General features: G+C 39.0%; 1 protein-coding gene across 3 annotated transcripts; it reads left to right on the top strand.

Annotated features, from left to right (window-relative positions):
- The first annotated feature begins 557 nt into the window (after positions 1-557).
- On the top strand, positions 558-21,568 carry rfwd3 (ring finger and WD repeat domain 3). 3 transcript variants are annotated; one of them, XM_055222524.1, is made up of 14 exons: positions 600-784; positions 1,438-1,594; positions 1,900-2,135; positions 2,650-2,924; positions 4,240-4,292; positions 4,756-4,956; positions 5,036-5,127; positions 6,634-6,748; positions 7,917-8,160; positions 8,425-8,575; positions 9,619-9,795; positions 10,538-10,752; positions 17,345-17,559; positions 20,073-21,568. In XM_055222524.1, exons 3-14 carry the CDS (start codon positions 1,900-1,902, stop codon positions 20,214-20,216), a joined length of 2,118 nt encoding a protein of 705 aa, XP_055078499.1. In that variant the 5' UTR covers positions 600-784; positions 1,438-1,594; the 3' UTR covers positions 20,217-21,568. The 3 variants fall into 3 exon arrangements, with proteins under 3 accessions (XP_055078500.1, XP_055078499.1, XP_055078501.1); XM_055222525.1 differs by lacking the exon at positions 1,438-1,594 and having other exon boundaries at positions 558-784; XM_055222526.1 differs by lacking the exons at positions 600-784; positions 1,438-1,594 and adding an exon at positions 1,232-1,379.
- The last annotated feature ends 2,725 nt before the right edge of the window (positions 21,569-24,293 follow it).

The raw sequence follows: 24,293 nt of genomic DNA on the forward strand, positions 1-24,293 counted from the left end.
ATAAGTGAATAAAGGTATTTAACTTCAAGAAGGCAGCTCAGGGTGTCCTAAAAAAACCTGGAAAACAATTGGCCTGTTTTCTAGACACAGAAAAAACCATGAGCAATGAGAAAAAGGTTAAAATGCAATGGAAAATATAAGAATGAAAATCAAAGCTTTTAGGGTCATCACAGCTTCATGCGCTTTATCTAGACTACATAATGTCATAAGGGAAGACCTGCGCACATTGTTTAAAGAAACGGAACTTAATGCCACATGGCTTAATTTGTATAAACTTTGCTGATGGAGGCCCCTGCACCGCTCTATGCTCCGCAACAGACGGATCTGATGGAAAATTTGTTGGTACAGAGGACAAAGCAGAGGCTGTGCAGCTGATGATGAGACAGAAGAGTATTTATTCTCTTGTGTCCGTGGGTTTATATATATTTTTTTCAGATTTACAAATCTACGGTGTGTGAGGCTTTTTTTTAACAGCAGTATCTCTCGTCTTCAAACAATGGGAACATACACTGTCATGTCGATATTTCCATTAAAACAGTGCTGTAGAGGAGGATAATGATCTTTGACAGTGACGTCTACGCAGGATGGGGCGGGGCGAGTGGACGGGCGCCGGGAGATTCGATCCGAAGTAAAATAATGCGCTCTATCCCTATGACCAGGATTAAATCATAATTACAAGACGATACTGCCTATAATTTGTTTAAGCAGTAGTACGACTATGGTAATGAAGAAAAATCTCTTTCAGAGTCTCATCTACAGCGGTTAAACCTCAATTTACTCCAAGGTAAGCGTCCCTCTTGGACCCGCGAAGTTAGCAGGTTGCTAAGCTACCTGTGCTAGTGTCTGTCCTCTAACTAAGATGCGCACTCTTTCTGTGGTTTGCACTACACGATTGGATTAACAACAGACGGGTTTAATATACTTAGCCTTGGATTAACAAACTCGTAGGTGCCAGCAGCTAGTTTTGTGTTTTCAATTAAAGTTAGCTAGTTACATCTAAACAACTAACTGTATTTTATTGTTTGTTTTTCCTCTAATTAACTAAAATATTAGAGTGGTTGTGTGTGGATTGATGAGCATATATTGTGACAATAGACAAATATCTTATTGTGATTTCACTTTGATTTTTGGTAAAATTTGGTAAAATTTGAATCTGATTTATGTTTGCCCATGTGCTGTTGCCATACTCAAGATGGCAGCTCACTTTACGCATGCGTAGAGGAGCATTTGTGACAAATCAGGAAGCAACTACATACACAGCGTTGATACAAATTCGGTAGCTACATAATCCGTGATTTTATGCTATAAAGAAAATATTATTTTACGACTGGGCAGCTAAATTAACTTGCCTAAAATACAAATGCAACTCCTGCTGCAAAGTAAGTACACATTTTGTAGCAGTTCATAATTGACTTCGTGAGCTTTGTTTTGCTACAGGGCCTAAACATCCTCGATCTGGAGTTGGTCTGCTCTGCCGCTGTCAACACTACGCGCGTTCTCGATGAATATACAGTATTCACTTCTTTTAGGAGCATGCATCAAGTACAAACGTGAAGGCGGCTGTTGGAATTGGGAAAAACCTGACTGGTAGTAGGTCAGTTATCATTGCACCAGACTGTAAACTATGATCTGGCAGTATCTGATGAAGATGCAGACAACATTACTCTTCTGATAAATAGCTGTTTACTCTTCACTTGGTCCTGTGTATGTCTCACTGCTTTGTGATTTTATATTTTATCACATTATTTGTATCCCCACCATCTGGCATTGTGGGTCAAGTATAAGGTTAATCAGCTATGTAAAACCTTATGGTAGAGTGAAATGATGCTATTTTTTCACTTAGGCTTAGTTTGTGGCAGTAATTTGAAACAACAACTCAAATTAAATGTACTTTTTCAGATGGAGGCAATGGAGGTGGACACTCCGGGGGTTCAGGGCAACGCTGGAGCTCAAGCCGAGGCACAGAACCCAAATGAGCCCTATGTGGTGTCAGATTCTGGGAGCAGCACAGAGGTGGAAGAAGAGGAGGAAGGGGACAACGTGAGGAGACAGGTCCCTCCTCGACTTCCCGCCACCTGGGCCTTCAGTCAGAGAGCTGCGGGCCGAGCTACACCACAGATACGCAGGAGACTAAGGTGGGTATTGTGATCAGAGTAGATTTGAAATTATGAAATGAAGATTCACATTACAAATATGCATCTACTAATATTTGAATCTTATTAAAAGACTAAAGTTTCTGTTGTGATTGATAGCTACCTGTAGAGGAAAACAGCCCTTTCCTATTGTGTTCGTTAGTTTATGCTTAGATAAAGAATACACTTGAAACAGAAATTAAGTCCAGAGAATTTCCTTAATCAAATACTTTAGCAATACTTCTATGTCTTTGTTGACATTTCCATACAAAGACTATGTGCCCTATAAGTAGTTTCTGTCCTAATCAGTTCACAGTTTACTATTAGATAAATTGGAGTATCATGTATTTGTCTTGACATATATCTATGAGTCTCACACCTGTGATCACAGTCCTTATCTTCCCATGACCTCGGTGCACTAATGACAGTAGTGGTTATACAAAATACCTACCAGTTATTTATCCTAACATGCCCAAAAAATTGCCTCATATGACACTATGCTGCCTGTACTCTACAGACAGGGCCTGAGAGTACACTACCCCAGTCAAACAGCTGCACCCTCTAGAGGATTCCCTGACTTCCTGCTCAGAGCTCCTGCTGCTAACGCTGCAGACCCAGAGTCCAGCAGCACCACAGAAATCAGTGACTCTGACGATGAGGAGGACACCACCAACCAAGCTGCCCCTACTGCCTCACCTGCTGCCTCTGAGACTGTCCAACCAGCACAACCAGCCCCCCATGCCAGCCCTCACATTAGCAGGACAGTCCCACAGCTGGAAGCACAAGAAACAAGTGAGTTTGTCTGAGGGAGGGAGAGTGAGTAGAATAGTGTTTTTTTCAGATTCTGTAATAAACATCTGTACATCATCTGTAATCTTCTGTAATCATCTGTAATGTTCCTGTCAACTTAAAGTTCTGCAGCCCCATGTTGGATTTACGGCTTCTGGGGGAAAAAAAGACAGCACAGTTATGCAAATGTCATGAAACATGATTTCTTAGATTTGCTTTTAAGTAAGCACGATATGCTGACCACGCTGTTGCCCTGTGTCTTACGAATGAGATCGAAGTCTGTTCTTTATAACCAATTTTTGGCAATGAATTATGGGTCATGATGGGCAATCTATAGTGCAGCTGCATTCAAGGCTTTTGGATTAAATGAATTGTGCATGAACATTATTGAAGATTGACACATAGATTATTGCATGTATCAATCTTCAATAATGTGTATCTGCTTCAAATCAAAATATTCACAACTAAATATTAAATGAAGACTGCATGTCATTGCATATTTTAGTGGGGGATTCAATGAGCTTTGCTAGCATCTCTTTTACATTATTGTCTATGAGTCAGTTCTTTGTTTCTTTGTTAAAAGAAAATGGTTTATAAGCCTGTCCCTGCATCATTGCTTCTTAGACATTCTCAAAAATCCTTTCGTGTAAGGTATTGTTATTTGGCACTGACAAATCACTCCTGACACACGAGAGTAGCAACCATTCGTAATGGACAACCGAGGAGGTTACCACACAAAACTACAAGGCAACTTCTCTAGTTTGTTCACTGCCTGTATTGGGGTGACCCTGTGCTTCTCTCTTGTGCGCACTCAAAGTCCAATTTTGGAACCAAGTAGCATAAACAGGCCCCTGTCAACTAAACGATAAATGACCACAGAGAACAGTGAGATGCAAGTGTTGTCACTAAATATTCGATAAGACACTGTTTTCAAGGCAGCTGTATTCTTGTGAAGTGTTGTAAACTATCTTTGATGCTTTAATGCTTACTCATTCCACTGATGTCCCACTTCATCCTCCTGAAAGACCTCAGACCCGCCCATTAATATGAGTCTAATCCCTAATGTTTGTACTCATACCAACTGAATTTTAGGGTTAAACAATGATAGAAAATATCTGATTAAAAAGCCCATAAAAATATCAATATAATTTCTGGCCGAGCTTCAAGACGTTCAAGCTCAGATCTTTTTTTTCACTTTAAGCCTTGCTCTCAGATGGGGCAAATCATATTCCAATATTACTGTATCAATTTTACTATATGGCATTTTCAAAAGGACAAAAAAAATATATGTAATTGCTCATCATGTTTCTGTTTTAAGGCACCAGTTCAGCTCCAAGCACAGAGAGGATAGATTCAAGTCAAAGCCCCCAGGTAAGGTACTTCATAACTACATTTCACAATACAAACTGTGTTTGTGTTCAGATTTGGGAGATCCATCCATCCATCCATCCATTTTCTTCTGCTTATTTGGAAGATTTGGGAGATAAAAATGCATAATGTCTACTATGTACCATGTTCATTTGCTTGAAACTGTATATCCTATTGTTGAAATTTCAATTGCCTATCAGTGCAATGGAATACTTAACCAGCAGTGGAAAATACTACAGCACACCTATGATTTACTTTATTCATGAAACCAAGAATAATCTCAAAATGGAGGGAAATAATAGTAAATTTCTTTTCTTGGTTTTATATAAATATGTCTTTCTTTAAAACTAGTAATTTTCAATATAAATATGTTGAAATCTATGTCTAACTTATGTAATTTCTTTCTGTAAATCTGACCTCATAACCATGCCATAAACTGTGTGCATGTGAATCTAATGTTGTGCAGGCTGCCCCAGTAGTAGCTCCAGTGTCTGACCTGTCCCCACACACGGAGGAGGGAGAGGGCGACACCTGCGCTATCTGTTTTGAGCCCTGGACCACAGCTGGAGACCATAGACCCTCTGCCTTGCGCTGTGGACATCTCTTCGGCTTCACCTGTATACAAAGGTGGATCAAGTCAGCGGGTACAGCTGCTAAATGTCCACAGGTAAGGCAGCACGAAAAGAAGATCTTATAGACTTTTCCTTTTATAATTGAATGTCCTTTTTTTTTTTTTTTTTTTTCAGTGCAACAAAAAAGCAAAGCGGTCTGACATTGTGAAACTGTATGTTACAAGGCTAAGAGCACTCGACAACTCTGAGCAAGAGAGTTTAAAGAGGTGAGTGACTATAGGTCTTTAGTTGTTTAGTTGATTAAGTCGATGATTTTAGATCATTTTCACTCTGCCTATAGTTAGATCGATGTAAAAGAGTATTCGCTCTGAGAGTGGTGCACTTGGGCCAATGAGAACACGACACTCGCATTCTTCACAACAGTAAACGGCAGGTTCGAGAGCGCTTGAAACAAGAGGTCTTGGAGTGGCTCCACTTGCACTCTGGAGCAAGTGTGGTATGAACAGGGCCAAACTTGGGCTGACTTACGCAGTCAGCTGTGACAGTAATAGTGCATGTAATTGGGCAAAAAAGTGATCAGATTGTATGAATGGATGCTGCACGTTCGTCTGACGAGGCAATTTAGATTAACTTAGTATGTGTCCGTTTGATCAGGTAAGCCTGGGTTTGTCTTTTTCGTCTTCGCCACCGGGGTATATAGTCCTCATGGTGTATTTAGCCACACCACTGCGTAGAGGGGAAGTGAGCATGTGCGGGCGTATTTTGTCTGCTTGAAGCACGTAACGTAAGTTTGACAATCAGCTAATGGACTCTCACCTGACTCATGGCATGTGTTTCGGGTGAATAATGCACAGTGTGTGTGTGAACAAGGCTGACTCAAAAGTAAACGGAAATAAATCTAGTGTGCACTGTGGTCGGTTCACAGAGCGAACTAATGTGTGAAAACAATCTTAGTCGACCTTTTTTATTTTTTATTTTTTAAGATTAAGAGTTTATATGAGACAATAGCAGATAAAAGTTAGTGAGTGAGTTGACTGAAGATTTGGTATTTTCTGGTATTAAAAAGGCAGATTAAACTCATAATTCAAAAATTTAATCTGTCTTTATATAAATACATTGTTTCTTAGTATTTTTTTCTGCATAAATAGTTGGTTTTGCATGGACTTCCATGCAGGTGTAGCCTTGTGAGTGAAGTTTGGGTCAGATACATAGAGATATATAATAGTTTTGAAGCTTTTGACACGCCTCCCTTTTTAGTCAACTAATCAATTGGCAGGACATGGCTTTAATCTACTGCAGCCCTAGTGTTAAATGGTACTCACTTTTTGTAACTGAGTTCACAATAGAATGTACAAGTGTTTCATTTGGTGCCAGTCTTGCACAGTACCATGGACTATAAAAAGAAATATATTGAAGGCATGGTATTTTGCCTAAATACATTATTTTGTTGCAGTTTTATGCTTAAAATGTTTAAGAAATGAAAGACCGTGGGCCTCACTAGCTTTATTGGAGCCAGCAAGAGAAAATTTCAGAATCATAATCATTTTTAATACGGTTGTTATAACGGCACTAAAGGCTTGTCCTTTATAGAAAAAATAGGCACTGTACAATACGCTTTACTTGTCCAGAACATTGGAAAGATATACTACCAACATAGGAATCCTGTAATAACATAGTACCTTGAGATTTTGATTATAATGAGCTCATATGTTGAATACTTCCACACTATTTACACCAATATCATTAATAACATGGCGCTTGTGTCTTTCCAGAGCGCTGGAACATGAGCAGTCTCTGAGGAGAAAGGCTGAACTGGAGTCTGCTCAAGACAAACTCAGACTTCAGGTAGTCACCAACCAGTGTGGACAGATGCAGAAGGAACTACAGGTACAAACGATTACCATAAATTTCGGACTGTAAGTCGCTGCTTTTTCCCACGCTTTGAGCCCTGCAGCTTATCCAATGTTGCGGCTAATTTATAGATTTTTACTGACTAACTGGCACCGGGGGGCACTCTCTAACAGTAAACCCAAAAGTGAGACCGACGTGGGGAAATATTATGCGCTGAAAAATACACTAGTTTTGATTATGAACTGTCATTTTGTTCATCATGAACACACCCTCATCATGGAAAACACACGAAAAAATGCATATGATACAGTTTTTAAGTTAAAGGCAATGGATCTGGCCATCAAAGAAGAAAATAGAGCAACTGTAAGCTTGGCATTAATTAATCAATAGTGTGATGTTGGAGGTGGCAGCGATGAAGAAATTAGTCAATGGAAAGAGACAACAAAAGCTTTCAGAGGAAATAAATGCAAATGGCCTGTGTTGGTGCTGTTTTATTTTCTAAACCTGCAGATATGTTCATCCTATGCTGATGGCGTGTTGGAGCCATACTGCTTATTTTCAGGCACAGTTTGAAAAGGCATGTCTTTGATATTTACACAGAAAGACAGTACACTGAGGTTTTTTTGAGTTTTATTTTAATATTACAACATGAAAACCTGCGGCTTATATTCAAGTGAGGCTTTTATATGTATAAAATTAATTTTCTTTTAAAATTTAGCTGGTGTGGCCTATATTCAGGTGCGCGATTTACGGTAAACGCAAGAAACTTGTGAAAACTACAGATTACTTTTTTGTGGGGGAAAGCCGTCTGCTTTACTCAGTTACAGAAATATTACTTTTTCACTATTTTAAGACATTTCAGGCAAATTAGTTGTATAAATAAAAGTGGAGTCAAACTAGAGTCTGTGTTACTCAAGAGAGTTAAACGGGTTGTTGTGTCCAAGTACTGCCGGCAGGACTAGTTTTGCATGAACTGTGGTTAGCTTCTATTGTATGAATTAATGGAACATTCATGGACAAATTAGGGCTGTTGAACCACTTTGTTTTTCTCTGTTTCTGTATTTGACAAAATATAAATCCTATAGTCAATATTTTGTGCTTCTGTGGTTGTCCGTGTATTCGCCCTGTTTTCCCACACAGAGGGTGTAAGGTTCCCACCATCACAGTCCACTTATTTCTCACCTCTGTATTGTTTGTTGTGCAGGAATTGAGGTCTTTAATGTCCCAAACGGGTCGTAGCTCCATTTCCTCTGCCTCCTCTTCCTCGTCCTCCTCCTCTCTGCTCCCCGGTCCTTCACAGAGAGTAGATGGATCCAGAGCGGGGCAGTATGGTTTCTCCAAAGCTGTGCTGATGTCTCAGACTGGAGGCTGTCGAGTTTTAGCTTACTGTGAACCTCTGAGCTGCCTCCTGGCCTCTCAGCCCTCTCCCCACTCCACACTGGTTCCAGGCAAGTTTATGTATCGCACAGCATTTTCTCATTTGATTGCACAAACTTGTAACACTCAGTATTTAATCTTGTGCAGGGCACTTGTTCACCTTTTGACAGTCATAAAGTCCAAATTTGATCACATGCTTTTCTAATATGTTATGTATATCCACTGAAGTTGTGACTTCTGTTCTTGCCAGAATGTTCTACAATTATCACGGTAGCCTATATTACAATATTACACTTAACCACTTGATTTAACCATTTGATTTCTCTCTGTTGCAGGTTGTGGGGTGAAGAAGATGAGCGTTGTGAACATGAAAGCGAGTCAGTACGTGCCTATCCATAGCAAACAGATCAGAGGCCTCTCTTTTAACCGACAGAACGACAGTCTGCTGCTGTCAGCCGCTCTGGACAACACCATCAAACTCACCAGGTAGGCTGCTATTTTTATTTTTCTGAATTCTTTGTTTCTATGAATTTGTTTACATTGCACAAAAAAACCCCCAAAAAAAACCATACAACAAATCAAGTTGGCGTTCTAATGCTCCTCTCCATTCTGTTCCTTTTTGTCGTGTGTGTGTACGTATGATTTAACAGCCATTAATATTGACATGTGATCACTAAATATAAGTTATACTCTCATAGATTGAAGGTTAGCTGGTTTGCCATTTGCTGTGGTATCATAAATTGAATGTTTGAATAAAATAAGTATCTCTTTTTATGGATTGGAAAAAGTCATGAGTGGCCATAATAAAATAAAACAATAACAGTACAATTATGGTAAGTTAATTAGTTAGTCAATAATGTTAATTGAGAGAAATTTTAAAGCAAATTTAGATCATTTCAATGTATTCTGTACTCCTACACCTCAATTGAAAGTGCGTTTAAATCTGGTTGAAAAGGGGGTATTATGCAAATTGTTTTTTATTTAAGCTTTCTAATGTTATAATATTGTTTCCTCATGAAAGGTTTTTAGATGTCATCCATGCATATTTAAGTAATTATTTTTTTTTCTCTTCTGGGCCGTATTCAAACCCTCCTTACAGTTAGCCAAAAGATTTTGTCCATTGCTCAGCTCAGAAGCTTACGTCATCCACAGGACAATTCTCCATAAATATACAAAAACATGATACAAAACTAACTTGGCGATGAGAGCAAACTTGTGAAAAATGTTAATATGTTGTTTTTGCGGAATATAGCATTTTCAAACCAATAACAAAAAAAACATGGTGATCTAAAGATGTTACGTGTTAGCAGTTAATACCCTATAGACATAAAATAGCCCCTGTTTAACTTGACTATATAATTCAAACTTGATGTTATAAAGTTGGTCACATACTTGATCCTTGTCTAGATACCCGATCCACTAAAGAAAATATTTCTGTTTGGTAATGGTGACAAACACATTGTTTCTTCTCACAAAAAACTTGTGACATACATATGTTGCTATATACTGACTTTCTTTCCTTGCCCCAGCCTGCTGACCAACACTGTGGTGCAGACATACAACACGGGCCGGCCGGTGTGGAGCTGCTGTTGGTGCCTTGACAACAGTAACTACGTGTACGCTGGCCTCATCAACGGCTCTGTGCTTGTTTACGATACCCGAGACACCAGCACACACATCCAGGAGCTCCAGCCGCTGCGCTCCAGGTACCATGTAAACTTTGACTCAGGTCTAAAGTTACAAGTGAACGTTTTATCCTAGTCAAATTTATTGTTTCTCTCAGAGATGTCAAGATGACTGAAGATTAATCGAAATCATAATTATTAAGGTCGCAATATAATATATAGCTAAAATGATGTCAGTTTTAGGGTGAGCTCGCACTAGCCCAAGCGAACTATGCCCACACACGGATAACCTCTGAAGCTATTTAATAAATATGTCATGGTGCTGGACTTTTTCTCCGCTAAAGGGATAGCACTGCTGTGTGACCATGTAAACTAACAGCACCATGTGATGAGTGGTTCGGTTCAGTTGTGCAGGTGTGAGTGTGGGCCGTTAAACCCTACGCAATCATGCTTGAGCATGGCACAGTTCAAAGGCGTGGGGCGAATGTGCTCTTAGAAGCAAAATTAAATCTTTTTTAATGTAATCTGATCTATGATCCATGAAAAATAAACCTAAAAGTACTTCATTTTACCATTCATTGATGATAAAATTGCAGATTGATTTCATTAAGCTGGTCACATACTAGAGGAATGACAATGCATTAAACAACGTGACTGAAAAAAAAAGTTTTGCTGTCAATTACACAATTCAGCATTTTAAAGCACTGTACTGATTGTCTTTCAATCACCTTGATCTAATAAATACTTACAGCTGTGATATAATATATTTAGACCGGATTAATCCACATGGTTTCAAAAGTTTAGCCCTGTTTCTCATCCTCAGGTGTCCCGTTGCTTCTCTGTGTTACGTACCCCGTGCAGCTTCCAGCTCATTCCCTTGTGGTGGGCTGATCGCTGGTTCTCTGGAAGGGGGCTGTTTTTGGGAGCAGGTGAACGAAACTACCTACAGACCCCACATCCTACCTTTGGAGACATCTGGCTGCACTGACATCCAGGTTGAGTCAGAGACCAGGCACTGTCTGATCACATACAGGCCAGGTGAGGGCAGAGGTTACTCATGTACATGTACACTGATGCTGAAGTAATTTGAAGGGTTTGTCCCTCAATTTTAATGTGATATATTGTGATGTGTTTAAAAAAAAATTCTGATGAATGTCCATTCTACAATCACAGTTCCAATGAAGTTGGGACGCTGTGTAAAACTTAAAAAAAAAAAAAAAATCCTTTTCAAACTATATTGAACTGAATAATTTTCAAAGACATGCTATTTAATGTTCAAACTGATAAACCGTATTGTTTTATGCAAATATTCACTCATTTTCAGTTTGATTCCTGCAACACGTTCCAATAAAGCTGGGGCGACAAAAGAATGGGAAAGTTGAGGAATGCTTAAAATACACCTCTTTGGACATTCCACAGATGAACAGGTTAATTGGAAACAGACGAGTATCATGATTGGGTATTAAAGAAGCTTCCCTGAAGGGCTCAGTCATTCACAAGCAAGGATGGGGCAAGGTTCACCACTTTGTGAACAACTGAGTGAGAAAATAGTCCAACAGTCTAAGAACAACATTTCTCAACGTACAATTGCAAGGAATTTAGGGATTTCATCATCTACGGTCCATAATATCATCAAAAGATTCAGAGAATCTGGAGAAATATCTGCACATAAGCAGCAAGGCCAAAAACCAACATTGAAAGCCTGTGACCTTCGTTCCCTTAGGCAGTACTGTATTAAAAACAGACATGAATGTGTAAAGGATATTACCACATGGGCTTAGGAACACTTCAGAAAACCATTGTCAGTTAACACAGTTCGTCGTTACATCTCCCAAGTGCAAGTTAAAACTGTACCATGCAAAGCAAAAGACATAAATCAACAACACCCAGAAACGTCGCCAGCTTTTCTGGGCTCGAGCTCACCTGAGATGCACTGACGCAAAGTGGAAAAGTGTCCTGTGGTCTGAGGAGTCCACATTTCAAATTGTTTTTGGAAAAAATGGATGTCATGCCCTATGGGCCAACGAGGAAAAGGACCATTCGGATCGTTATGAGCGCAAAGTTCAAAAGCCAGCATCTATGATGGTCTGGGGGTGTGTTAGTGCTCATGGGTAACTTGCACATCTGTGAAGGCACCATTAATACTGAAAGGTACATACAGGTTTTGAAGCAACATATGCTGCCATCCAAGCAACGTCTTTTTCAGGGATGTCCCTGCTTATTTCTGCAAGACAATGCTAAGCCACATTCTGCACGTGTTACAACAGCGTGGCTTCGTAGACTGGTCTGTCTGCAGTCCAGACCTGTCTCCCCTTGAAAATGTGTGGCACATTATAAAGCACAAAATACGACAACGGAGACCTCGGACTGCTGAGCAACTGAAGTTGTACATTCAGCAAGAATGGGAAAGGATTCCTCCTGCAAAGCTTCAGCAATTAGTGTCGCCAGTTCCCAAACGCTTATTGATTGTTGTTAAAAGGAAAGGTGATGTAACACTAAAATGGAGAGCTATAGAGGATATTCTTTGCCCTTACAGAAAAAGATAGATGTTAACTACAAACATGAAGTTAATCAAATCTATGAACTTGCATGCAAGCACTGCATGCCTGTAGATTTTAAAGAGGTGAAGAAAGAAGGTCCCCTCCACGATGCAATCTTCACCTTTCGTGTAACTGTTGGAGAATTCTCTGTTGAAGCAGAAGCACCAACCAGAATGCTTGCAAAAAAGCTGGCAGCACAACATATTCTCCCTGACCTGCAGCAGGTTAAGAAAAAAAGGTAAACGCCCTGGTTTCTGCTGGCGAGAACTACCGATGTTTAACCCAAAAGAAAACCCAATGCAGTACGTGAATATACTGATGACAAAGTGGCATGGAAACCCCCCCCCCCCCAGTATAGTATGGTGGAAGTGGACAGGGAGAACGAGCCTCAGATCTATAACATGAAACTGACTGTAGCAGATCAAACAGTGGTGGGAAGAGGCGAGTCCATGAAGGAGGCAAAAAAAGCTGCTTCAGTCAAAATGCTCAATTCTTTTGGTTATAATTACATTGTCAACGAGCCACAAGCAACTCCCTGGAAAGTGCAGCTGGATGGTACCCAGGAAAACACCGCTCCTGTTTCTCCAAATCTGTTTAGTGAGGAGGCTACGGAGAGTAACGAGAGTCTGGACGAAGTAACAGAAGATGCTTGTGTAGCACGCATGTAGCGCATGTGGCTCAGAAAGAGGGTGAATTGATATTCTGGACTTGGATATTGAGTTGGGCTAAATCAGAAGAATTAAGTATCGGCTCACTGGGAGGTGGGAGAGCAGTGTAATAAACCAGACTGGAACAGATTTACTTTTGGTGGTTGGTACCATGTATTGCAAGTAAAACATAAAACACACAAACACACTGAAATTCTGCAGATTTTGTAAATATTGTATCAGTCTCAATATTTTACCTTTAGAGTAAGGCAAAGTAAGTGCACTTTCACAGTTTAGTTTACACAATACAACAAATAATGCAGCACTCGGTATCATCTCCCAAAAATGGAGGCATACAATAGAACAAAAATGAGGTTGCCACTGATATGGGCTTAATTGTCCATAAAATCTCCCTTTTAGTCCATATGTAAAGGTTGTGAATGCGAATGTTTGAGTCTGTGGGAGGGACAGGCTGCAACAGCCTCCTACCAGACCAGACCAGTTCCAGTTCTTGGTAGGGCGCCTAGCTCGCCATCAAATATTGTGCCCAACCCGAGCACACCTGGCCTGTATTAAACAGAATTACCTTTTAGCTAAAGAAAAAAAACTATCGCTTTTAGTATTAGCTGTCTTTAGTTTAGTGTACACAAAATCCATGTAAAATACTGTTTGTATAAATACAATTACAATTTAAATTGACTATATTGACATAGTAATGCACCGTGGCATATTAACAGGCATGTATGTAATGCTAATGCTTCGTAGCACTCAACAACCAAACAGACTCACCAAATCCCCTTGTTTGCGTCAGAACCCGCGGTCTTTACTCAGCGTCCGTGATAAAGTAGTGGCACCTGTGAGTTTAAAACATGTAACGGTAGTTTTAGAGGACGGATGGTGTTAGTTATTGTAAAAAATAGCGGAGACACGGTACCTGTGCAGCTGCCCTGTTGCGCTTCCTCCCAGCTCTGACCGGAGAGGAGCGCAGCTGCATTGTATGAAGATCTATTAGCGTGTGATTGGCTGAGGTGGTCACGTGAGGGGGCTAAGGTTATACGGCGCGTTTACTGATATATGGAAAATGGGAATTTACACAGTTACTATAGGTAAGTGGATTTTACACCTGGGTTACACTTGTCCAATTCCTCAAGGGAACCAATCTGACGAGGAGATCCAGTCTCCAACAGTGGACCTGCAACTATCTGAAGCAGTTATCGAAGACGTCACATCTAATGTTCATCGAGAAGAACAATCTAAAACGTTGCAGCTCCACCTGCTACATCCAGATGTCCTTCCTATGTTGGTAACAATGGGCATGATTCAGATCAACCATGGCATAGTCCAGTGGTGTGAAGCTCAAGCACCTTCAGGTAGTGCAGAGTTGACATCTGAAGCATCCCCAGCCCATCTACCTGAGGTTAATGAGGCCACCCCACCTGAGAGACAGATAGAGAAAACATCAGAGCCCCACATGGCGCCTGAAGATGTGGCAACGCCTGAGGACATGGCGGCGCCCAACCTGCCTGAGGAAGCAGCACCAGAAGCAATTGAGGATGATCCACCAGGAACAGTCCAAAGTGACTTACTGGAGATTACAGGAGAATGTGGCTCAGAAATTTCCCACGGTGTCCAAATTAGAGGTCAAGTTGTCGTTGAAAAATGCTGAAATGTCCCCAGAGCGTCAGGAAATTGTATCTGAATTTCCACAAGAAAATGTACAGGAATAGTCACCTGCAGTAGCTTGAACAACTGTCCTCTGAGACTACCCAAGACGCAATATTGCAGAACAATGCAAATGCAGATCCCCAGGAGGAGGTCCAACCTGCATTGGTGAACCTAGAGGGTGCTGCCTGTGGAAATCCTGTCCCAGTTGGCCTTCATTGGAGTCATAAGAGAAAGTGATGGCATCATAGGCTGGTGTGAATCAAATCCAGCCACCACTTACCAAGAAGTGCTTGAGGTCTGCAGCCTTCGTCAGGCTCAGGCCATAGAACCCCAGACCAGCACTACACCAGTACCATGTGAAACTACACATGAGTCAGAGGAGAATAGGGTAGTGAATCCAACTGAAGATGCCCCGCATAAAGAAAAAACTGAACTGACCACTGTTTTAACAACCACAACAGAGACCAACAATGCACCTCAGCCACACTGTGGACATAGATTGTCCTTCACCCTTACAGACGCTTGTGTCAAAAAAATCTTTAAAATGACTAGATGCACCAATTGGTATCACCGTGGTCTAATGGCTGTCAGGCTGCATAAAAAGATTAAAGAGCATCTCTTTGTTGATGGAGATATCAGCTTTGAAGACTTGCAGAAAATTAGCAAAAGAGCAGCCAAACATCTTAGTGGAGTATGGCTCTGCTGGGGCCCTCCTGAGGGCTGCTCATGCACCAGACACCTCAGCTTTTGAAGTAGCCACTGTGATCCATCTCAATAATCTCAAGTCCACCCTGTTACGCTTCTTCTCCAGAGTAAGAAGGGCTTTCACTTCTCAGTAGGCCCAATTTGACAAATGTGTGCATTTACACCCATTTTGATGGAAAGAATGCTTCCTTTAAAATTTGTATATTTGTTTGAATAACTTGCTGAAAACTGTCCACAACCTTTTCATTTGGCCCAAAATTTGACAACAATGTGCATTTAGTAACATTTTGATGAAAAGAATGTTTTCTTTGAAATGTGATTAAAAATGTAATTTAATAAAAAAATAAATAAAACAAAGATTGCATAACCAATGTATTGCTTATTGATGTGCTTCATTCATGTGCTCTGAATGCACTGAATATTTCAAGTTGTGTATTTTTGAAACACTGAAGAATGAACAAGAGAAAAATGAATTGACTGTACCTGGTGTATTTGGGGGCAATGCATTATAGGTGCATTATCCATCCCAACATTCAAATATCTGGTCTTGTGAACATATTATCCCCCCAGAAGACAACACTAGGATTGTAAATCCATTTTATTTTTAGTCATCAGCAATATATTTTTAAACAATTAATTTTTTTTTAAACCCGTTTTTTGCATTTCCCATTTTGGCTGATTTTTTTTTTCTTTCCAACAACTGCTCTTTTAAAGTGGCAATCCACGCTTTGTCCTTTTTATGCCGTCCTGTTTGACACCCATTGTGGATCGATTGCAGTCTTGAGCGTGTGGTTCTGGCTCCCCAGGCAAAGACAAGATGGTCTGGAACCGTATCCTGTCCCCCCAATTTCAGTGGGCAGGATAGACAATAACCAGTCAGAATAACCAATCAGAGATGCATGATCCCTTAGCGTAAAAAATATGGCGGTTTACAAGAGAAAAAACAATAGAGGACCAAGAATTCTGGATTTCTGCAGAATCAACAATAGAAGCACCAAACGGTTTCAGATGGAAGAGATGTCTTCCGTATTTGAGAGACACATTAACGGCTGTGATTGGACCATCCCAAGTAAGGAGGGAGGTTTTTCACACTCTATGCTGAGATTCCAGACCCTTCTGTTTTCAAATAAAATGTAGCAGGAACTAGCTAGTTAGACAAGCGGACCAAAGACCTGTGTGTGACGCATGTGGCCTCTCCCCTCCAATCCATTGTCTAGTCAAAAGGAAGAGAAATTTGTGCATACCTGGTAATCTGAAATTACACTTCACTGTTTAATACTGTTTAAAGGTGTAATGTATAACTTTTGTGGTGTAGGGCCATCTGCTTGTTTTCATGAAGATCTAATTTCCTGGAATATTCCACAGTATGTCATTAACTTATCTGCATGGATAGATTTGCTGTGAAACACCTGTAATAATTGCAAGATATACATTTTAATGCTATACTGTGGAATATATTAAGCATTAACACACAGACATGTTACATTTTTGTTTTTTTAGTTTTGATTTTAAAGGACATATTCAGTATTTTGTTATTGTCCTTTAAACATTCTCCCGAGTACCTCTGCTGTGGCATTTCAGACTTAGAAAATATCTCATGATTGCATACTTTGTCAGGCATTCCCTCATCAGGAATGGGATTGGCACTCCCATCTACTGGCGGTAGAGGGAATTACTGTGAGGAGAAAAACAAAACCTACCATGCCCTTGACATCCTACTGTAAGCATGTTGTTGTAATATGGAAATTCTCTGAGCAAGTCTAGTAATTTATGGGCTCAAAAATGGCACAGGTGACCTCTGGACTTTTAACTATGACATCACAAATCTGGAAAATTCAGTTTACGAGCGCTGAGAGGGAGTGGACTTGGTAAACTGGATTTATCAAACAAGGGTAAATGAAGCTAAAGACAACTCAGGGTATGTTTTAGATGAAGGAACAATGTTATAACATGATTAAAATTTAGTAGCATGATAGCAATTGTTAGTTAGTCAGTCAGTTAGTAGCATGATAGCAATTGGCATGTTTGATTTCTCTTATAAAACTTAACCTTCCTTTTTTATGTGTTCCTCAGGCCGCACTAACCCCTCCCTCCGCTGCGTCCTTATGGCTCTAAACCGAACGCCACAGCAGGACTCCAGTGATGCTCCAGCGTGCTCTTGCACCCCAGTCCAGACCTTCTATGCCGGGACATCCTGTAAACTTCTCACTAAGAACTCTGTCTTCAGGAGTCCAGAGGCATCAGGGACTTTAGTCTGTGCTGGAGATGAGGCTTCCAACTCAACTATGGTAAGGGACATTTAACCACACACTATCCTCTTTTCTCACACAAAGTGTCCCCTCTCACTATGTCCATAAATTGTTTTCGGGTCTTCCTTTTAAGCCTTTTGTTTACTGTCCTAGTGTTCTCCTATACATAAATCTCCGCTGTGTACATGTCCATCTAACATAACTATCTCTGATGTAATGGTGGGTGAAATTGACACAAATCGATGTATGTATGTATGTATGTATGTATATAAAAATCTACCACTAACAGTATTCAATTAATATTCTCTCAGTCCATCAAAAGTGTGTTGAACATGTCTTTTAAATGTATTATTTGACATTCATAAATCATGCAAATGTGAAATTACTATAAAATTACTCACAAATGTACAGAAATATAATTTTATTTTAAATAAACTTTTTGCAATAATTTCTTTTGCAAAGGATATACTTGATGATCCAGTTTTGCATATCTTCAATTTTCACAATATTATCATTTCTAAAATCTGCCCACCTCTATACTGATCTACCAATACATCCCATCTTTGTCAACATCATCTTAGCACCTACATTTTCTTCAGTGCCCCTCTCTCAGAAGCTAACCAGTTTTGGAGAAAAAAAAAAAATCATACTGCAATCATGATGAGTAGTATTGCAGTTGCAGATTTGTGTTTTTAAATTCCAAATTTAGCTCTGTGCACATTTGAACAAACTCAGTATCTCCTATTTGAACCAAAGACTGAACAGCTTAAAGACATATACAAGACAGTCACATATAATTATTGAGGTCTAAATGGCATGGGGGTTTTATACAAAATAAGATATTTTGTGGTTTGAATTTTATTGTTGAAATAATTGTAGTAGTTTGTAATTGGCCATTTGCAACAAGTAAAATTTTGGTTAAATTACGATTAATCTTTGAGCCCTTCCACTGATTCTATATTGCTGGTCACTTCACTGACTTGTATCCCACTCTTTTCTGCAAATGTAACTTTTAACACACAAACCCTCTTTTGCTCTTCAGTCTCCATCAATTTTGATTTAATCTACTATTTCGCTACAGCAGTGTGTTTGATGCAGATTGTTATAGCTCAAACTACGCTACGCTTATATGACAAAAAAATAAATAAAAATTGCTGTCAATATAAATTTCCTGAACATAAACAATACAGAGTTAAATATTGTCATTTAACATAACATAGTCAAATTTCTTCCTAGAAACCACATGCTTTTATTGAAAGAGGATTGGCTGTAGACCTCTCCATTAAAATGACCCAAGCATAACATTAACAATTAGAAATGACAGTGACGATTCAAATGTAATTGATTGTACGGGCATAGCTCAAACTACCTTTAATCTTGCCGAAAATCCCTCAACGCATCCCTCAACTCTACATGAACACTACCAAGGTCCTCTATCTTAAGGTGCAGGCATGGTAGTGCAGATAACATCTCATACTCCACTTCCGTTGCCTGATAAGACTGGAGTGGAGTGATTCAACCCCTCTTTGTCTGCTGGCTACTTTTCACTTCACCACCTCCTTGCCCTCCTTTATTCACTTACATTATCATTCACGGCATTATCTCACAAGCAGTTCTGTGTGGTAGTAAGGGTTTATCAATCATACAACTCAAAACTGCTTGGAAAAATTATTTGGACTGTACTGGCGTATAACAAAATTAAGGGTCAACTCTACATTGTGTATTAAGGCGAAAATGGAACAGGAACTGGGAGTTGTAATATTGTCTGAAGAGTGGGAAATAATAATTGATACACAATTTACTACTATGTATTCACAAATGTGAAAAGATTTCTCCTGGAAAAACTGTCAGATATTTTATAACAAAGTGGACAACCACCAGAATGCTGCTGTGAGTGTGGTCTCTGCATTGATGTTGCATTTACATTTGTTTTGTGGTTTTTTTTTTTTGGTAATCTGGATAAAAATTTGACTAAAGATGATAAGTAACTTTTTAATCTTTATGGCTACAAGTAAAAATACTATTAGTAAGCGTTGGTTTACTAAAGATCCACCTAAAAATCTGTGCCTAGCCATTGTAAAAATTCTGTTCTGTTTAATTTTCATCTTGAGGCTTCAGAAACAGAAGGGTGATGCTCTCTTGGATAAATGGAGTACTTTTCTCATGTTTACAGGCAACAACTGACTTTGTATTTGTTTTTGTTTACTTTTACTGCTTGTATTGTAGTCTTTTTTTTTCTTGTAAAATTACTTGAATACAAATAAAGAAACAACATAGTATAACAAAGTATAGTAAAAAAAACCAACAAAAAAACCCCAGCAGAGTTGTAGATCAATTTTGTTAGTCAGAACATTATCCCCTTTTTAATTATTGCAATAACTCCAATGAACTAAACTTTCTGTGCTTCTAACCCCGCTATCTGACACATGCACTCTACAAAAATATAGAGTATAGTCCATAAAAGTATCAGTCAGTACCATTCATATGTTCCTCATAGCAAACTTAACCACAGTGTGTGTAATCTTTTGAACTGTCCCTCCCCTCTCCTTCAGGTGTGGGATGCTGGCAGTGGCGTTTTGCTACAGAAGCTCCCGGCCGACCTCCCCGTGCTGGACATTAGCCCTTTCTCTGTGAACGGGGAACACTTTTTGGCATCACTCACGGAGAAGATGCTCAAGTTGTACAAGTGGGAGTAAAATGGACACATTCCCAGACTCCAAATTGTGGAGGAATAATGGATGCTGCTAAAGTTTTTGCCTTGGGTTTACGCATTTCCAATTCTTCAACCAGGAGCAGAGATACTAGAGCTTTACATTCATTGCCTACATATCAAAGGTCCACTATGTAACTTTTCCACTAACTGCTTCTCTTGGTGTATATTATTGCCTGCCTTACCTTGAATATTCCACAGCATGGCATTATTTATTTCCATGGAGATGAGCAGGGGGCACAACCAAGCAAAGTTAGTCAGATCTGTGAAGAGGCGATCCCACTCACAGTAAGAATGCAATTTTCTTTATATGAACAGTACGACTAATAATTGCAAGGCAGGTAAGTGTAATGCCATTCTGTGGAACTTTTTCCAGGCTTGTAACTAGCAAAAAGGGTATACTGGCTGGTTTACATGGAGACCTACTGTGTGAAGAGTCTGAACCAATCAATATTTTACACATTTGAAAGTGAAAGCTGTATATTTGGATCCTGCGTTGATTGAAATCCAATGGAGCTCAACAGTCCCGCCCACTTCCAGTTCCGAAAGTCAAATTTCCATACATTTTTTTCCATTAACTTTTTGAAAAATTCCAATATTAACACTTCAAAGGCATCTTGGAGGCTAACCCTCCTATGTGGTAACTAATACTCATTACTAGTTAGTACTGCTACAAAATCAGTTCATATCAGTCTTCTCTCAAATGTTAATGCTCCTGGAGCTGTTTACAAAGTGCACTATGGCACTATGAACAGAATCGTACTTAAACAAATTGCAGATCTAATCACAACACAGAAAAATCACAATTTTTTTTTTTTTTTTTTTTTTTTGCAGCCCTAGTTAAAATGTCTTTTTTTTTTCACTTTTTTCTTCTCACAGTTTTGTTTTTGAACTTGACTGTGTTGTGTCAATGCTGATGTAGTTACCAAAGATTGTTATAAGTTGTATCATTACATTATCTGTAGTTTAACATTATGTAATAGCCTCTAAAAATGCATGTGGTAAATCCATTTTGTTAAAATAGGCTACTACAATCCAACACTGTTGAAAAACAATGCTGTATTTTGACTTTGGTAATGCAATTTTCCAAACAAATGTCACATGGAAAACTACTACTGTATTTTATTTTATTAATAGATTTTAACTGCCACAAAACTATGACTATGTATGTTTCTTATATACTTTAAGCTTTGCTCCTGGTTGAAAGCCAAGTGCCAATCGACAGCTGCCGATGTAACCGCTTCCTGGTTTTGGTGGAAGTTATCTGTAAATATGTGTGTTTTATACAAACATGTTTATGTACAACTTAAATGTTAATAAAATTATGGGTTATTTTTATCAAGAGCCTGTGCATTGTTTTGTCTTCACTAAATTAAATGGCATGAGCACTAAAGTTATATATATATATATAGCAACATGAAATGCCCTTATAATGCTAAAGTTTGTTCCAAACAAAGTGTAATCTCTAGTTTTTTAGCTGACTGTTATAAAGTTAAATTAGGAGATGGACAGAATTAACTTGTTAACTAGTTTAAAGGTCCTATATTACACAAAATTGACTCTTGCAAGCCAGTCATGTTAAAATGTTTGTTTTGTTGCATTTACACGTGTTTGAATAACCCTGCATTATTTGGCTATCTACATCTCCAAAGCTCAGAATGCTCCTTATTATGACATGATGTGGTAGTTTTCAAGTTAACCGCTACTTTTTACCCTCAGTTCAATTGAGCTCAGAAATTTCAAGACTGAAGTCATCCAAATGATTCTAGTAAAGGTGTATGGGATTTTAAAAACAGTGGAGCACTTCCTGTATTACCACATGACATCACAAGTAAGTGGAGTGTTTTCCAAGAGAGTCTGGCTGCAGACCTCCACCCAGAAGACCCTACCCTGCAGACCTTCACCAGCATGGGCCTCCATCTACATGTCCCTCACCATTTTTCATTATTTTACTTTATAAACTGTTTAATTTACACTTTCTATCACTTGTTGCCTTAGTTCATTCAAGGTCATTAAAGGTGATAAAGCTCATTTCAGATTCTTTAGAGTGAAGACAAACAAAAAACAGATATTTAACTGTCAGCATAGACCTGCATATACAAGGTCATAAATAGCATTGACATATTAGATATAGTTTGTTCGTGAACGTGTTGATGTAGACCCTGTCTCTGATTAAGATTAGGCACGTGTCTGCAATGGTTAAGGTCAGGAAAAGAGTTTAGGCTTATCTTTAGTGTAAACAATGTCAACTTTTCTAATGTCATATTGAGAACCATCCACAGGTCCAGATTTACTTTTAGTGACCTGTGGATGGAGGTATCACATGAGGGTTCTCTCATGTTTTCAGTTTGAGAGAAGAACACAGCCTAAATATGCAGAATTTGTGTGTTACTCATGTGAATGGAATGAAACAAAACACAACTCTGAGTATGTTTATGATGAGGAAACAGCATATAACATAGATTAAAAAAATAGAGTAATATGGGGCTTTTAATAAATAAACTGTTCACATAAAGCAAATCTTAATTAACAGTGTCAAGTTTCAGTAATCAAGCTATCAATATTTTTTCTTTCTGTTATTTCTGAAGTCTCCAAAGATATCTCCATTGCCCAAACACTTATTTGTATAGTCTCACTATAGAGTGTGCATTCACTTAATTATCCCTGTTCAGAGCCCAAAACCTAAGCACATAGACTTATTCAGCCTGTGTTTGAGTTTGTTCTTTAGATTCCAAGCAAACATCTCTGCTCAGGCACTGGCTGTTAACTTCTGTTGAACTTTAACTGTGAACCCAACCATGTACAAACACCCCCAGGGTTTATCCCATGGGTCACTGTAACATCTGGTATAACCAACTGCAGTTATAGAGCTATAAGATACTTTTACTTAAGTTTTACTATAGTTAGTGTAGATCTACTGTATATCTTCAAACCATCCATCACACCATCTTAATAGTTCATACCATCAAAAACCACAGCATACCATGTACAAATATCACTTTAGATAAGTTATTATGAATTTTTAAAATTCATATTTGATTTCTGGCTTCACCACTGCACTTGTTTGTTGATACAACTCTATAACAATATGATGGTAAAGCACAATAGACAATGATAGGCTGCAGAACAGGTTTTCTGCTTTAGGAGGTTACTCAGATCAGATGACACACTGATAATAGCAATCACACTTCAGCCTTTAATGTGCTCTTCAGGTGTCTGGCATGTTTGTTCTTGTTCTGATAAATCATATTCACATTAATGTAATAGACAGTGGTGCTGCAAGTACTCTCAGAAATTTAATTATTCTACTTTAATATGAAGTGATATTATAGGCAGCTGTGGTAGGGTAATAGGCCTATGTAGGGTGACCAGATGTCCCTATTTACCCAGGACAGTCCCAGTTTTTAGCCCTGTGTCCCATGTCCCAGCAGATTTATACAAAACCAATCATATGACCCATTTTTATACAAGAAATATCCCACGTGTCCCCATTTTTGACCAATCTGATCCCCCTAAACAGTAAAGAGGTGAATATATTGCCATTTGCATAGCTACAATTTGTTGTTGGTTGCACTGACAGAAGTCCCTCAGATTATATACTGACCCACAAGTGAGTCAAGAATAGACAATGTTACATTCTCTTTTTACAATTTGATTCATGCCAACCATCCCATCCTAGGTGTGTCCCAGTTTTGAATTTTGAAAATCTGGTCACCCTACATGGGTGGCATATTTCTGCAGTCACATGCACATTACTTATTTGAAATATCACACATTTACAGAACTGATTATGTAAACTTGAGTTAATAGACAAGCAGAAATTGGAACAAAATAAATATTTTGCCTGCTGTGCACATGTTTGATTTATTTTATTTTTTATTTATTTTATTTTAGAAAAGGCCTAGATGATGAAAATTTCTATTGACCGATCCCCCAAAATACTATAGATAAGCCTTTACTGGTGACATTTTTGCACCTGACGAGCAGACAGACATAGGATAAAGTAAGTAAACGCACCTCCGCTCATGAATATGCATAGCCTTCGCTGCCATCTCCAGGGAAC

The sequence above is a fragment of the Periophthalmus magnuspinnatus genome, chromosome 6, assembly GCF_009829125.3.
Source record: "Periophthalmus magnuspinnatus isolate fPerMag1 chromosome 6, fPerMag1.2.pri, whole genome shotgun sequence".
Lineage (NCBI taxonomy): Eukaryota > Metazoa > Chordata > Actinopteri > Gobiiformes > Gobiidae > Periophthalmus > Periophthalmus magnuspinnatus.